This window comes from Lonchura striata, chromosome 1 (genome assembly GCF_050655825.1).
Source record: "Lonchura striata isolate lonStrDom1 chromosome 1, ASM5065582v1, whole genome shotgun sequence".
Classification (NCBI taxonomy): domain Eukaryota; kingdom Metazoa; phylum Chordata; class Aves; order Passeriformes; family Estrildidae; genus Lonchura; species Lonchura striata.
Window position 1 is genome coordinate 73,078,304 of NC_140703.1, and position 17,039 is coordinate 73,095,342.

General features: G+C 37.5%; 1 protein-coding gene across 1 annotated transcript in view; it reads left to right on the forward strand.

Moving 5' to 3' along the window:
• The window catches only part of MICU2 (mitochondrial calcium uptake 2), a 134,133-nt gene that overhangs the window by 92,616 nt on the left and 24,478 nt on the right, over positions 1–17,039 (forward strand). Inside the window, exons 3-6 of the mRNA XM_021539938.4 lie at positions 3,634–3,665; positions 3,778–3,853; positions 8,500–8,547; positions 12,405–12,487. Coding sequence (XP_021395613.3) covers positions 3,634–3,665; positions 3,778–3,853; positions 8,500–8,547; positions 12,405–12,487 — 239 coding nt within the window. The remainder of the gene's footprint in view (positions 1–3,633; positions 3,666–3,777; positions 3,854–8,499; positions 8,548–12,404; positions 12,488–17,039) is intronic.

A 17,039-nucleotide genomic window follows, 5' to 3' on the forward strand; every position in this document is an offset into this window, starting at 1 on the left:
AGTTCATTCCAAGTTTCTTTTTTCATATGAAAGTAATACTCTAACTACTACAAACAAGTTTGGTACTGTGTCATTAATTTTCCAATTAGGAAGAATCTATTAAAGTAAAAGAATAAAATGAAAGAAAATTGAATCATGCCGATTTTTTACTTATTAGATTAAATAGTCCTTAATAATTGCATCTATTGCCTGTAGTCTTCAGAGAGAGACTTAGATCCTGATATATTTGTAGTCATGTGTGAGGAATGATAGCATCAATATTTAATTCATAGGAAAAAAGAGGCAATTTTTTCTTCAGTGTACAAGCTGGGTAAGAAAACTGTTCAAACCTTTGCAGTGCATCTTCTGCAGAGAAGAGTTAACTTTCTCCTAATTATTTTAGACAAGTTCTTAAAAGATCTGATTCCTCAGAGGGCTGTACATTTGATATTAATAGAGCTTTCCTTGTTCGTATTTAAAGGGTTTTCACTGTTAAGAAGTAAATAAATTGAGAAAATAAGCACCAAGAGCTAAATTTGCATTCAAGAAGTATGTTTCCTAGTGAAAACAGAGATTTGAGTCTTCACACATGATCTTATATGGTGACAATAACAATAAAATAGAATTGGATATAATTCTTAGAAAGCATTAAAATAATTGGAGGAAACTCATTTTACAGTTTAAATTATTATATTATTGTAAGATTGTATTCTAATATCTTACTCCCTGTATGAAAGATAACACTACTGTCTCTAGTGTCAGGGTGTTTTTCCATAAGATTCCTATCCTCCAGTACACATGCTTGGCGACATCTGCCCATGTGAGAAGAGAACCATTAAAAGACTCCATATTTATTACTTTGCTGTGTTTACTGCTTTGAAAAGTAGAAATCTCTTTGTTTCTATCTCAATCTGTTCCTTTCTCTCCTTCCTTTTTTCCTGTCTTACTGTGGCAGCTGCCTCTCATCCAGTTGCTGCAAGGACCGGTTCTGACCCACCTGGTGCTGCCTCTCACCACGTCCTGGGGTGATTATGACTCTTCTCTCCCTCTTCTGCCACTCAGCAAAGACTTCATTTGCTCTACCAGTCCTTTCCCCCATGTGAGGGTAGCATAAGCATCTCTCTATCTTTGTTGTTACTGTCTTTTCACCTCTGAAAGAGGTCAACATGTCAGCATCTTAAATATCCTCTGGAGGGTGACTGTGGCTGGATGTAAGAGGGCAGATGTTGATGACTGCCACAGCCATTTCTGTGAGCTCTAGGCAGTTGCAGTTTTAGGTGTTGGCTGGGAAAAGAGTCTGTACATCTATAATAGACTTCCCTTCCCTTTCTTAATTTTTATCAATATCTGGTAATTCTCAGTGAGGATATGTTGTTCCCAAAACCACATAGCTGAAGAGTTTCAGCGTTGTTGTGCTGAATGCAACACAAAGAGAAACACAGACTCAAGTGTACAGCCTCACAAACCTGGCCAACTTTTGTCTCAGTTGTAGCTCCCAGTGCTCTCTCCTTACCTTGCATCACTTATCCATACCTTTGCTGTTCCAGCCCACAGAGTTCAGCTTGTCTCCTTTCACCATCCTCCTCAATGCTGGCAAAAGGCTACTCCCCACTGCACTGCTGTGGTAGCAGGTGCTGATCCAGATGTGATGTTCTTGGGATCACCAGAAGAATCAAATGAATGGAGTACAATGAGAAATATTGCAGGATGGTTTTCCCTTTTTTCTTTCAGGTACTGTTTTTTGCAGACCTACACCCTGACTCATTCCCTTCCGTAAGGCTGCTCTCTAGGTGGGTCTGCCAGGGCCAAAAAACCAGCTTAAGCTCAGTTTCACATTGAAATGTGCTGTACGTTTCAAGCAGTGACATTTCAAAGTTGAGATCTAAATCACTTAATTTCCTAGTCAGCCATTCTTGAAAATGTTCTGCAGCAGGGACTGGTGTTAGATGCGACTGTGGTGTTATACCACACTGCTCAGGACTCAGCCTCACTGGATGTAGCTGTTGTTGCTGCTTCTCCCAGTCCGTTATCAGTCTTGCTTCTTTTGTCTCAAATAAGGCAAAGCAGAGGATTTCATGTGTTGTTATACTTAAAAGGTATCTACCTATGGAGCTTTATATATGTGTGTGTATATGGGTGTAAATGTATGTATAGACATTGCACAAAAATGTATTCATCCACAGTAACAGGTGGTACTGGCAACACCTGTTGCTGGGGTCACTCAACACTCCAGTATTAAAACCCTAATTTTAGTTGCTTATAACTTTTGTCAAACTTAAACATTTGTGTTGAAATGTTATGTGCCAGGTGTCTGCCTTAGGCTGATTTGGGGGAGGGGATGTGAGGAGTGGAATTTATCAGCAAAACTGTTACTGCTAGTTGAGGGAGCAGAGGCCAGGGTACTGGTTTGCCTGTGCTGAAAAATGAGCTATTGCTGGTTAAGATGTTCCAAGCCACAAGTTGCCAGTGGAGACCCCTTGCAGCTGGGCGTGCCATTGGCCAGCACTGTGGAAATTCACTATTTTACTGACAAAGCACTCTGTCTGGCCAAATTATGGGCCTGTGAAAATGCTTGGCAGATGTTTGTTGACAGCTGCCCATCAGGCTGCCTCCATCGTGCCCATTTCCAGATAGTGGTGCTGTGCTGGTGACCCTTTGGATGCAAAATGCCTTTGAAGTAGCAAAGTAGCCTTGGAGATCAAGCATGGAGCAAAGCAGGCTGCTGCATGCAGAGGCACCAGTCCACAGAGCACATCCAAGTGGCTCCGTTTGTGCTTACTCAGTGTGAATAAATAGGAGGGAATGGCTGGCTGAAATCCAGAGGAAAAGGTGATGAAGGAAGAGCATGATGGGCTGAGAGAGGTAAGAGTGAAGGACAACAGGGTTTGGAGAACTGTATGAGAAGTGCTGAGGAGATAGACTGAGAAGGGACATGCACAGCTCCTGCAGGCCCATGACCATAGGGTTTCTGTGATCCCTGCCTAACTAGCTGGAATGTTCCACTCTTGATCTATTTGAGCTACATACATACATACAGATACATTGCAGCTCCTCAAACGTGTGATTTACACAGGATCATAACCTATACTGCCAGTGGTGCCCCTATTTGAGTGTATACACTTGAACCTGCTGAGAAACACTTAGAAGTTTGCATGATTTTCATCTTGATGCTCTTTCAGAAAGTAGAGTTGTTCAATTTGCTTCTGCTTAATTTTTGGGGTTTTTTTTGTTTTTTTGGTTTTTTGAGTATTTCTTAGCTTTCACATACTCAGCCTGCACTTCAACGACTATCATGTGTGCATAGAAATCCCTTTGTAAATACTACAGCTGTTTCTTACTGTATGGTGTAGCTTTGGAATCTGCGCGACGTTTGTAGCTCACAGTATGCAAAGTCATACTAGTGAGTTGGTCATCGATATGAAAGCAGGCTGTGCTTTAATCTAGGCTGAGAGAACATTTAAACAGCCTGCTCCTATTATTTTTAAATCTTGTCCTTTCATGATCATTATGGGAATTAGAAACAAACTGTCTGTTGCGAAATACTCTGTTTCACATTACTTAGCATTTTCCCATAAAAATCTGAAGAAATGCCACAGAACCTGATCAAAGTTCAAAGTCAGTTTGTTATTGAATGATGGATTTTTTTTATTATAGGCAAAGCCTCAGCCAAGAAACTGACAAAAAAGGTAAGCAAAATGTTCCTTTCCTTCTTCAAAAGAACTTGCATTCTTTCTGTTACTGAAGTGATTAAGTCTCTTCCAAAACTGGCTTTATATTTTCTTGTTTGTGTCTTTAAAGGAGGTCGATGCTGCACTGCTGTATGTTGCCAAAGCTAAACCAGGACCAACCTTTTTTAGAGAGCTTGGTGATAAAGGTAATGAGCTTTTGATACTGAAAAATACGTCTTGCTTTTTATCCTATTATATGGTATGAGCTGAATGTATTTTTAAAGAGGTTTTCATAGATTTTATTTCATCCTCATCTAGCCAGTAGCTGCCTCCTTGGCAAATCTCTCAGTTATAGAAGAAAGAGTAAAGAGGCTGGGAATGGAAAGCCTTCTCAGGTGCAGGAGGAGACATGAAAGGAACTGAAAAGCCTACTTGGAAGAGGAAAGGGCTAAAGGGATGACTTGAACACAAAATTAATGGACTTTTAAGACTTTTTGTTAATAACCTGACTTCCTCTATATAACTTAAATGTGTGGAAACTATGAATAAAACTGAAACTTGTACCTAGTTACATTAAGTGGTATCCCTGATTCCAAGAGCAGTTGAACTTATTTCTCCTTCTTTGGGAGCTCTGTGACCCTTCACAGTGTTGATGTGCTTTGTTTTCTTTTCACCCAGCATTTTCACTTTATATTGGACTACATAAAGAGAAAACTAAGAGTGGGGATATTGTTAGTGTAACAACGGGGGATTAAAGAACACCAAATAAACATCTCATTAACATAAATTAATTGAAGAGAGAAAACAAACAAGAGGATCAAGAAAACCAAATAGATGAGCAATTAACATTTCACAGTGACAAAAGACCAAAATTCCCAAACTAATAAGAAAGACTGACAGCGCCTATTCACAAACTTTCTGTATCATACAGTTCAGCCTGAATCCCTTATTCTGTGGATGTTTCTAGAAAATAAAGCTGCTATTGCACTGCTGCAGTTCTTTGGCAGGCATGAGCCGTGCTCTCTCCATGCACAGCAGATCCTCAGACACGGCTGGAAGTTTGTGCCAAGAGAGCAGTCCTCAATCTCAGCCTGCAGCATTTCACCTACCCTTCGGTCTCACAGCCTCTTCTGCCTGCAGTTCATTTTTTGCATCCTTGCAGACCTGCAAGGGTCTCCAGCTGGGTGCCTTGCTCATCAGTCTGCTCCTGAAAGCCCCAGCATACCCCAAAAGCCCTGAAACGTCTCTGAACAAATTAACAATTTTTCCCTATCCTGGGAGAGACTGAATTTTGTACTAAATATTCCTGCCTTTTCTGTGCCTTTTCCAATCATCACGTGCTTTCCCAGGATTTTGCTTAAAGTATTCTCAGTCTTGAATTTTTGGATATTCTCTCTCTTTAGAGACTTTCTTTTTCTCATGATGGACAATGCAAATCCCGAGAGAATGCTGCCTGGGAAAAACAGGAATCCACAAAGAGAAACTGAAAACAGCAAATCAATGCAGCTTTCTCTTACTGCACCTCTCCCAGCTGAGTGCTTGGCACAAAGCGGGCTGAGTGGTACACTCAGATTTGGTGTCTTCTGCATTCTGGCAAAGATCTACCCTTGCTTAACTCTGTGTGTTTGAATCTCTGTCCTTCAAAGGCCAGGTAGGAGTTTGAGATGATGCAGAAACATTCAGCGCAGACATCCATATGTCCCCACAACACTCAGAGTTTTTACGATTTTTGGTCATGATGTCTGTTTAGTGACTTTGATGCTTTTGCTTAGAGATGCATTATTATCACAGTTTAAAAATGAAAATATTTATGCTTTTACAAGTACCAGAATAATGAATCTACCCCTGTCCAACTGTTTAGCTGATGTTATTTTAACTACCTTCAAATTGTTATTTAAATGTCAAGGAGACAGAAAACTGCCATCAGTCTGGTTTGTAAAATGTAATGCTAGGGGATTCTGCCTTCTAGTGGGCAGTTTTAAAATTTGTGTCATATTTTGTAGGTACACTTATGATTTATTCAGCATTAAGTATATTGTACTATCAGCAGTTGTTAGTAAGTTTGAGGACAGATATTTCTAGGGAGGGTAGGAGAAGGTTCCTTTAGCTTTAGAAAATGACAGTATTTTGCCAAAGCACACTTCACGTTCTTGGCTGCAAGTATGCTGAGTCATTCAACAGTGTGTGAAGCATTTATCTTTTAAATTTTGCTTGGATATGAATTTAATTTTCAAATGGTTGTCTTATTTTGGGTTTTTAAATCTGCTGTGTTACATCTTCTAATTTGAGCACATTTGTAATGATTACTGTAGAATAAAAAATGAAATTACCAAAATATTTCATTTACATTATGTATGAGGTAAGTTAGCCACTCACTGCATGTAGTAAAAGGACAATAGAATTAAAGTAAGTTTTTTAATGGAAATTAGTCCACAAATTTAAAATTCTTATGATAAATTATTTTTGTGCAATCAGTCTTCCAGAAAATATCAGGCAGGCCATGAATTTTCTGTAAAGCATTGAGTCAAGTGTCAAAAAATAATCCAGAGTATTTCTACATATTTTTATTACATATACCTTTTTACCAATTTCACTATAGCAACTTTTCAGTTAGATTATAGTAAGATGATGAAAACTCCTGCCATTTCTTTCAAAGCTGCTCTTTCCAGTCCTCTTTAATTCAGGTGCTTATCCCTTGAGCCAGTCAGTAAGGTGTTGTCTTCAAATTGATCTTTTAGTCACATCTTACCATCTCTGTAAAAATTTTGCACATTCTTTCTGCAATATTTTATATAGTATAATGAACCCTGTCTATCTATAAAGCCCCAAACTCCCAGGGGCTCAGTATTTTATATCTCAATTATTACAACTTTTTTTTCCTCAGATTTTGACAACCATAATCTGCCATGTTAATATCCTTTCAAAAGCTTTGATAAACATGTTTTTTTCCACAGCTTCTGTGATTGTCTCATCTCTTATTTTGCATGCCTACACTGGCCTCTCGGTGTTACGTTTTACCTAGCATGAACCACTTGTTTTCAGCTTCCAGGTTTTCCTTAGACTATGCCATGCAGAGCATCTCAAGACAGCTGAGGGGCAGACTCCCACTTCTCCTTGCCCAGCAATGCCATCCTTCGTTGCTTGGTGGTTACATTTTCAGTCAGGGGTCTTTTGTGCTGACACCACTGCAGTCCTTGACTGGGAGGTGTTTTCTATACAGACCTGAGAAGTTGCCTCCTTGTCTTCCTTTATATTCTTCCCTTAAACGTTCTTTTGCTGTGTCACGCACAAAACAAAATTAGGAATCTTGATCACTGCTTTTCACACTATTTGCTTGATTCTTTTTGCCACCTATTTGTTTCTATCTTTTTTTTTTTTTTAATCTTGTCTTAGGCATATAAGCTAAAAAAATGGGACAGGAGTTCTTTTTGTATTTATTTGATTTCGAACTTGTAGAAAACCTAGATGTTTCATCTAAGAATACAATTCCAAGTTTTACAGCAATGAAATTAATAATTTGCATTCTTGCAATGACAGAAATGCTAAAACTTGTAAGCAGGACTAAGTCTTTGAGATGAAAATATTTTTTTATTTCCACAGTGCATTGTATGATTGTGGTATTGTGCTGATTAACACGATTCATGTAAGATAATAGGGTAAATAGTTTTATTTTGATGGAGAGGAAAGCTGAGCTATGGAACCAGAGTGTGTTGGCAATAAGATCAGCATTAGACTTCCCTTTAGCTTAGACTTGTTCTTGTATTTTGAGACTCTTGCATTTAGCAATTTAATATTTCTGAGCTCTGGTACTTAAAAGTGTTAAGTTACTATCTGAGGTCAAATACAAATGCTGTTGCTTCTGCATAGTAATTTATCAGAAGTTAATTGTTTATCACTGAAGCTTAAGTGGGCTCCTTATCTATCAATTAACTAAATATAAATTACAAAAATAGTTTATCTTTGCAGAGATAGGCATGTTTGAACTTCATTATTTTAAGCAGCTTCAGCATTATACAATGTTTAGCTCACAAGTTAAAAGTAGCTCAGTTATTTTGAAAAGTGATTTATAAAAAAGCCCTTTACATTTTTTTCCCCAAACATTATTGCAGGGCAGATGGTTCAGATTCTGTTGTTTAGCCACCTTCATTCTGCACTCTCTATCTTTAGCTTGCACGCTCTATTTTGACACTATCACATCTTTGTGTTTGTTCAGGCTTTTCACTTAAGGCGGTATTTCAAAAGAAAACACTGGAATTTTCCTTCAAAAGGGGGGGAAATACTTTCACCTTGTAGAAAGGACATGTTCCTATTTAAAAAAAAAATAAGAAGCCTCCTCTTGGCACAGGGCCCAGCAGTACTATCAGCACAATCTAGCAGCTTGGCAGCTTTGCGTGTTGCCATGTTCCCTTGAGAATTAGAGGGAAGCTATTCTCCGCCTTTTGCAAGCCTGCCAAAGGATGGAGGACTTTGATCCTTCAGGGTAATGTTAGAGTAGTTCTCCTCCCAGGTACTAAATGTGACAAAGCACATTTAATTTATTTACCTTTTATATAAACATTGAATGTTTTCAGTGAGAATCCAAAGATTTAGTGTAGGCCTTTTGTTAATACCAAATAAACCTTACTTTCTTGGTTAGACATGAACACTGATGTGTCTGGGGTTAGGGAATCATACGTTCAGAGTACTAAAAACAGAAGTGAAAAATGTATTAAATAGTAACTTGGCTTACTTTAATGTACATATTTAATACTATGTCAAACTACATTTCTTATATTTGTAAGATTTGATCATTCAAATTTTGCTGTAAGTTTTTGGGGTTTTCCACAAGTAATTTTTAAATGTTTTTTTTCAGGGTTGATATCTTATGCAGAGTATCTGTTTTTGCTGACAATTCTTACGAGTAAGTATTATATATTTAAAATATATAGGCACAAATACTCAGCTACTAACAGTTTACCAGGAACTTTTCTTCTAATATTTTTAGCTTCTAAATTTCTCCATTATGGTAAAACATAAAAAATTATTGTATATAGAGTGACAATGCATAAATATAAATGGACATCAGTATCATCATTGGCCCATAGCAATACTTCAAAAATTATGGTACTTCCTGCACCATGGGATCAGAAAAGTCTTTGAAGTCCTTTGAGAGGGAGGAGACATTGGTTACAGAATCACATAATAAGGAGAAGAACTGGATGGGAAGATAAAGAATTTTTCTTCTGGATAATAATTTTGGACAACGAGACATTAGCAATATAGCTTATGCAGGGGTGTCTTAGAGGTAATTGCCTGTTTTTCTTGTGTTCAGATTTGCAATGGATGCAATATATAAATAGCAGAATTTTTCCATGTCTTTTTGTCTGAATTTAAAGTCCATTTTCTTTATCCTCTGTTCCTTTTGATTTTATTTCCTCCAAGTATTGTACATGTATTTCAGCCCCTCTCCTTTACTTCCTTTCTTTTTCTCTCAAGCACTTTTTTTTAAACAACTTTTGTTTGGTACTTGCTTAATCTACAAGCAACAGGCATTTTTTGTTTTTTGCATGGAAGTGATCTGGGATTGTGTGATATTTTCTCTGTACCATGCCTGCTATCCCCCTGTTTTGTTCTGATTTGTAGGTGATGCTTAAAAACACCAAGATTTGAGATGCGTCACTGAGCCTTACAGGCAAGACCCCTAGAACAGTAGTGAAGTAGTCCCTATGCATTTCCATGGAATAGTCCACAGAATTGTCCACACGCAGTCTTGTTTGACTGATTTATACAAATCTAACAGTTTCTGCAAGGGACAAAGCCAGGCATAATAGATTTGTTGTATCAGTGCATGGGGAAAGGAGAGAAGGAAGCAGTCACTTCTTTCCTGACCGACTGTAGAGGCATCACTCTCATGTGACCCCCATCACTTCCATGGCTGCAAGGTCCATGGCTGGGCCTTAAATAAATTGACACATTTTCCTTGCTCTGGAAATCCATCCTCTCATGTTGTAATATGAACAAGTAATGATGGTCTCCACAGAGTGGAAAGAGTATGTCCAGCCCTCTATTATTATGCACCTCCTGCACAATTCAAGTGGCCTTTCTGCACCTTACCTCATTTCTCAGCAGACCTCATTCATTCCTGTTGCACAGCATGAAGAGTGGATAATGTCTTTGGCAACTTTAGCTAGTATGCAGTATTAAATTGCGTATATATAGGTATACATTAAGCTTTAACATACAAATACACTGCTTCAGCAATGGTGACTGTCCCATGCTATACACTGCTTGAACATGAGTTATACCATGTGTTCAAGTGGCTTTTAAAATCAGAGACAGGAGTTTAGCCCAGGTAGGATTCTGATTTCAAAGTATTTGTTGCAACTCGAAAAACATGAATTTATGTTAAAAAAGGACAACTATGACAGCCAAATTATGACTTTAGAAGAATACCTTAAAGTTGCAGGAATAAGTGCCAAAGATTCTATTTTTAGAAATTTATGGCAGCTGAAAGTGAATTCATGCTGACTTATTGGCTTAAACAATTAGAAAATCAAAGCAGTATCAGAGAAAGTTGTTCACTTCTCCAGACAAACATTGTTTTTCACATAATTTATATAGGAATGTATTGAACCTCAAAAACAAAGGCATCTTTTAATGCAGGATAAAAATGCAGTGGTAATGTTGCTGCTTTGGTTACACAGAGGGTTATCATACTGATCAGTTTGAAAACAAATGTCAACAAGTGTTAGTGCCTCTGTCTTTGCCTAACAAGTATCCCCTGTCAGTCAGCCCCAAGTTACACAACCTGTCTCTCTCACTAGTGAGAATTAATGTGAGATTTCTTAAAGCAGGCATCAATATTTAAATTGCTTCCAAGTCACCAACTGAGCAATAGGGAAGTGGAAAAAGAGTCATCAGATTCCTGGTTCCACGCTGCTGATGAAACTGTGCTGTCTGTCGTACAAAATCAGAGTCTGTAAAAACACTGAACTTGAAAATATAATTTTGTGACAGACAAAGGTTTTATTTTTTCCCCCATGACTTTCTTGTCTCTTTTCTGTGTGCCTTGTGTCATCATTGTCTTTTTTCTTCCAGTGCTATATTGAATTTCATTTCTAGCAATAGGTTAATGGAGCCCTGCCTGGTGAAGAAGCCCAGGAACTGAAGTTGTCACCTTTACTTAGAGCTTTGTTTCAATTGCCCAGTCATACAAGTTGACAGCTTGGTCAATGAAGGAATATTAGGAGAGGAGGCACCTAGGTCTAACTTGCACTCACAGCCAGGATGAAGTTCTCTGTTCAGATTTTGGAATTTTGCCTGATTCTAATTAAATACAAATATATCTGTGGTAGTCTTTGAACTATGCTTATTTTACAAACACATACCTTTGGGGTTACATCATATCAGATAAGTATGTCATCTCTGAACAGTATAAGCAGCTTTAGGTCTATATTTTCACTAACAGCTCTCTTATCTGAAAATTGGAACACAGATGGTATGAATTGCTATTAAATGCATCAATTACAATATTCTCTAAATATGCTATTAGATAGCCTTTTCTTGCTTTTGTACTAGTAACACAAATTTAGCATGTGGCATTTCCATGGATAGGAAGCCAGTTTTGAGTATTAAATCAACCCAATTGCTGGGGGCAGCACTGCTGTGCAGATTGCAGCGGTATTTATAAAATACCCCTGCATCACAAGATTGCTTCACACAGAATATTAGTTGACTGCTGAAGATGTGGTTATTTTCAAAATGTAAAAATAGTACTTGCTTTAATCATCTTGTTATGACTTAAAAAAAATGGTATAGTTCTTTAACTTGTTTCCTTTGCAGAAAGATTCTCTTAAAAAAAAGCAAGGCTTAAAACTTTACAGAATGCAACTAGAAGAATATATTTCCAGAATAAAAACTCTGAAGACATTGGAGTTTTTTAGAATACTACTTCACTGCCCTCATGTTCTTGGAAGCATCAATATATTCCAGAGACAATAAGTCCATGGCTTTCATATGACATGACTGGATTGTGGCATTAATTCACCTGCTCTAGAGATTACTGGGATAAGGGATTGCTACCACAGTGAACTGTAGCTACATTTCAGCAGCATGTTGCTCCTGTGTGGGCTTGCCAATGTTCAAGGCCACCTTACAGGAGTAAGAAAATTAAGATCAGGAAATTGTGGGAAGGAGCTTGAAACACACCATACTTTTATAGCATCTTCAAGATTCAGAACTCGTTACATTTGTGTTGGAAAGAAACATCCACTCGGTGAAGGAAATGCAGGGTAAAATTTTGTAGAATTCCTGGAAAAATCAATCATCATGATGGGAGTCACACAAAACATGCTTTTGTCAAAAACAGCCAGAAATAGTTTTCCATTCTTCTCACCTGAAAAGGAGCTCTTATAAACAAGGCAGAGCTAGACTGCAGATGGGATTATAGAGACACCCTTTGGGAATACCTTAAGACCCAGCCAGTAAGTGATACAGTATTTTCATTGGAGTGCGATGAACATTCATGGCTTGTACTTAGGCACTGCTGGCTTTTCTTACTTTGCCATTATTGCATTAATTATCCCTTGAAATGATAGTAAAAAGGTGTTTAAACAGTTTGCTTGTATTGGAAGAGGTGTGTATGGTTCACTGGAAATACCATGTATGTACATAACAATGGAGAACTGAACCAGATCAATAATCATTTTACATTTGGTATTTGAGTTCTAGTGTAAGTGTGTGATATTTTCAATAAAGTTCTTTTGCAATTTGCTGCAGAACCCCAGACTGGACTTCAGATTGCCTTTAAAATGTTGGATGCAGATGGCAATGAACAAGTTGAAAAGAAAGAATTCTTTAAGGTAGGTGTATTTACATAAGTTTTAATTTTAAATTGATCCATAGGTTATATTTGCTCAATGAAGATTTATTAAAATCATCAAGCCTGTTTTTCAGTCCAGTTTATGATCACATGCTTACTAACATATTTTATATGAAAGGGGCACATATTGAAGTATTGTGATAGAACTACTTATCATAATTGAATCCACTTGTGTAAGTGTTACCTTAGAATTGTAGGTAAATATCTGCTACTAGGAAGGTAGGAATTAGTGTATATCCATTAATCCCATGAGCTAATTTAAATAATCATCTGGAAGAATCTTTTGTTTTCTTAATATGTTGAATAATTTCTTTAATTCCCCATCCTCTTTTGGTCTTTATTAATTTTACTTGCTGTTGCAGAAAGATTTTTATCAATTCACACATTGAAGAGAAACAGCAGTTTTTTTCCCATATAATATCCAAACTATGGGGGAGAAAGGTAGATACTTTAAAAACTAACAAAATCTTGCTCTGATGTTTTTAAGAATAGGCTTCGTTATATAGATTATTCAACTATTAAATATTTAACAGAAGACTAACTATATACTTCTTGTTAAAAGTTGAATGCAGAATTAACAGTCATAATTTTTAATAGACTCCCTCAACTTATTTCAGATCCTTAATTCATGTTGGAGGTAAGTGGAGACGCAATTTTATAAGAAGATGACATAGCTACTACAATTCAAATTACTTTCTGTCACTAGGGTGACATTAAAGCTGATCACAAACTCATGTCTCTAAAGAATCTTAAAATCTAAAACTTTTAAAGATGGACCAGTTGATTAACAATAGAGTAGCTGTTCGCATGTTTTGCACTTAGCACCTTTTTTTCAGTGAATTGTCTCTTAGCAAGGTTACAATTGATGAGTCATACTTTAAATCTATTCTAAAATGTTGCAAAAATACTTCTAGGCTTAGTAGTACTATTTGAAAATAATACTTGAAATTAGATCATTTTCCAAGATAGTGTTGCCAGAAGCCCCTAACTGAACCTGCAGATACCTTTGTTGTGTTGCATGTTCTTTCTCCCACCAGCTGGATCAGGGAGATAATCAGAAGGGTAAGAAAATGGATTGAGACAAAGACATTTTAATAGGCAAAGCAAAAGCCATGTGCACAAGCAAAGCAGAACAAGGGATTAATTCACTGCTTCCCATGGGCAGGCAGTGTTCAGCCATCCCCACGAGAGCAGAGACCCACCACATGTAATGGTGACTTGGGAAGACAAAAGCTATTGCTGCAAATGTCCTCCTCTTCCTCCTTCCCCCAACTTTATGCACAGAGCATGTCAGATGGTCTGGAATGTCCCTTTGGTCAGCTGGGGTCACCTGTCCTGGCTGTGTCCCCCCCAGTCCCCTCCCCAGCATGGCAGTACAAAAGCAGAAAAGGCCTTGGCTCTGTGTAAGCCCTGCTCAGCAATAACAAAAACATCTCTGTGTTATCAGCCCTCTGCTCAGCACAAATCTAAAACACACTCCCACACCAGCCACTGTGAAGGAAATTAACTATATCCCAGCCAAAAGCAGCACAGCCCTACACCCATTTGTTGCTACACAAGATCTTTTAATTTTTAAGAATTTGTTCCGTAAAGTGTTAATTATTCTGCTGATTAAAAATAAATTAAATTCTAGTAAAGCCTGTATTTTTGACCTACTAAACAAGGTTCAATCATAGTGAATTGTTATCAGACTAGCAGTGTCCTGATTACCAAAATAAGTCTGTTATGGCTGTATTATTCAGCTGCAAAACAATATGTTACAAGCGAACGTAACTCCATGAACACAAGTGAACATGTTCAGCTTGTAATGTCTTTGCACCAAAATGCCACCTTAGGAGTGCTTTCTTTAAAAAGGTACTATCAGTTAAACAACTAAGGAGATTCTTACACTGCTCTTTTGGGGAAATGTGAAATATGTTATATATTTAACATCATCACCCATTTCAGGTATTATAATTAAATCAGCCAGTATAAACAACAGAAAATCATCAAATGTAGAGGTGAAAATGTTATATAAATCATTAAAATAATTTCATTTCTATAGAGTCAATCAAGCTAAATGAAAATTATTCTGGTTAGATAGATTGTTACTTTGCATTTCCTTTTTGGGCTGTATTGATAAAATAATATAGCGTGGTAAAAAAAACCAACATATAACTCACAAGAATCATAAAACCAACATATAACTCACAAGAATCATAAAATTCGAAGAAGTCCCACAGGATGCAAGTCAGTCAGAGAATGAGTTTTCTCTTGTAACTGTTTTGTTAATATTTACAGAGGAAACTATTTTCAAGCAAAACTTTATAGATTAGGTTTAAAATTAAAATTTTGATAATGTAAGACTGTGGAAATAAGTGTGTATGTTCATCTGTATGCTCTAGTTCTGTAGGCATCATGGAAAGTTTCTAGATAGCTAATAAATCAGTCAGTTATGTGGCTGATCTGTCATTTGTCTTGTCCCAGTTGGCATCCTAGGAAAATATATCTGAACTATTCTATTGTGATTTCCACACTATATTTGACAATAACATCAGGAAATATAAGTAAGGAAAATGCAATGGAAAAGAATAGTAAAGAAGGACTAATCAGGAGGCAGTGTCTGTAGACAGGGTGCAGTGAGAAAAGAAATTTCATTGCTGGTTCATTTTCTTTCCTTGTCACCTCTTGTGCTCCCCATTTCCCACCGTTATCTACTGATTAGACTTCTATGTATGTCTGTGTTGTCTGACTGTAGAGTCTTAGAGGTAAGAACTTCCCTTATGGTTTGCAAAATGTCCATCATTCTTTGGATTGTGTATATCTCAATTCTCACATGTTCCTGGATGAACAGGCACAGGATGTGTCAAGCAGGTAATTCAGGAAAGGGAGACCGTGACAAGAGAAACTCCAACCCCAGTCAGTCCTCAGTGCCTGCATTATGTGATGGGATATAGGCTGTTCAAACCTGTATGGATCAGGCACTTCAGGAGTGGGAGATGCAGAATTTCCCAGTGTTCTCTGCTAACCAAAATGGATGTTTGGGAAAGGAGATCTTGAATGCAATCCCATGTTTTCAACAAGGGAGTTTATCTTGTCCTCTGTAGCCTTTCCATTTCAGTGCACATTTTCCTCATTTCCAGTAAAAGTCTCTCTCTTCACAGGGATACTCTTGTTCTCTCTCCTCCCTATTTCTTTGTATTGAAGCCAGTGTAATTCTGCTTAATCCACATTTCAGTGGTAAACAGTCACAGTACAAGAGACATTTCAGTATTAGGGCCAAGAGGGTTTTGTTGCTTTGCCCTGGAACTCCAGGATGAAGAAGAAGAGGTAGAAATGGCATGCTCACAGATGTTAGTTGCCACCCTTTAATCAGCCCCTGCCAGAGTGTAGAATCATTTCTCAGAGCCATGTTATCTGCATCTCTGTGAGGACAGTAAGATACTTCTGTGAACTCTGCACTTCCAAGACATTTACTTGAGATTTGGTGAGGGGGATTTCCAGACACATAATAACCCATGCACATTAATCTGAGACCTCCCACCAAGAATAAGGCTACCAAAGTTCCCAAAATCCCCAGCAAGTAAGGAATTTCCCTAACTCTCTAAATCTGTCCTGATTAAAGATGTCTAAGTAAAATTAATGACAATTCAAAACTACAGGGAATAAAGGCAGAGTAGCTCTGATGGCACATGCAAGAGCTAAGTAGACAGTCTTATACACTTCTGCTGGAGAGCAGATACCACAAAATACTTGTAGAGCTTCATCTAGGGCTGAATGAGCCAGCACCCAACACTCAGCAGCTGTGGCACAGAGCACTTGTGTAATCTTAGAGCATCCACAAGCATTGATCTCTCTCAAGCAACTTTTTTTGTTTTTAAAGACAGACATAGTCTTTCTGCCAGAAAGGCTTGTTCAGAACAGATTACTTCTGTCTTCAGTAAAGGCTTCACTTTTGCATAGTAGGTCTCATTATCTTTGAATTAGCCATTATTATAGTGAGTGGTGAGCAGGTATAAATATTAAATACAAATACATTACATGGAGGAGTCCATTTCTTGAGGGTAGAATTCTTCTCCCTCTGTGAGTAGTTGCTGCACTATGCTTAAAAAAAATCAACAAGACTTCTGGAAATAGTTTCAAGCACTCTGAGAATTTTCATACAGTGCAAGAAAATAAAAAGTGAAATCTTTCAGAATACTTGTGAAAATAATTATGCTGTGTGTCTGTGCTCTTCAGTAGCCTCTGCTACTGAAATCTAATCTGCAGATTTTTTGAAGAGTCCTTTAGAAATTAAATCCAAAAGAGAAAAATATAATTTCTCTCCTGTTTGGAAAGTATTTGCAGCTTTATTCCTTGTGTGTGATCAAATGATTGATTTTTCAGGTAAGAACAAATGTGATTTCTCAGTGAGAATATGGACAAGGAGTTGTGGTTTTACCCACAGCTCTATAATGCTATTTTGCTATGAAGAAATTCACAGTGCTTTTACTGTACTAGTAATTTGGTTTGTAAATGATCAAAAATTAAGACAATTTGGAGGAGCAAGTGGT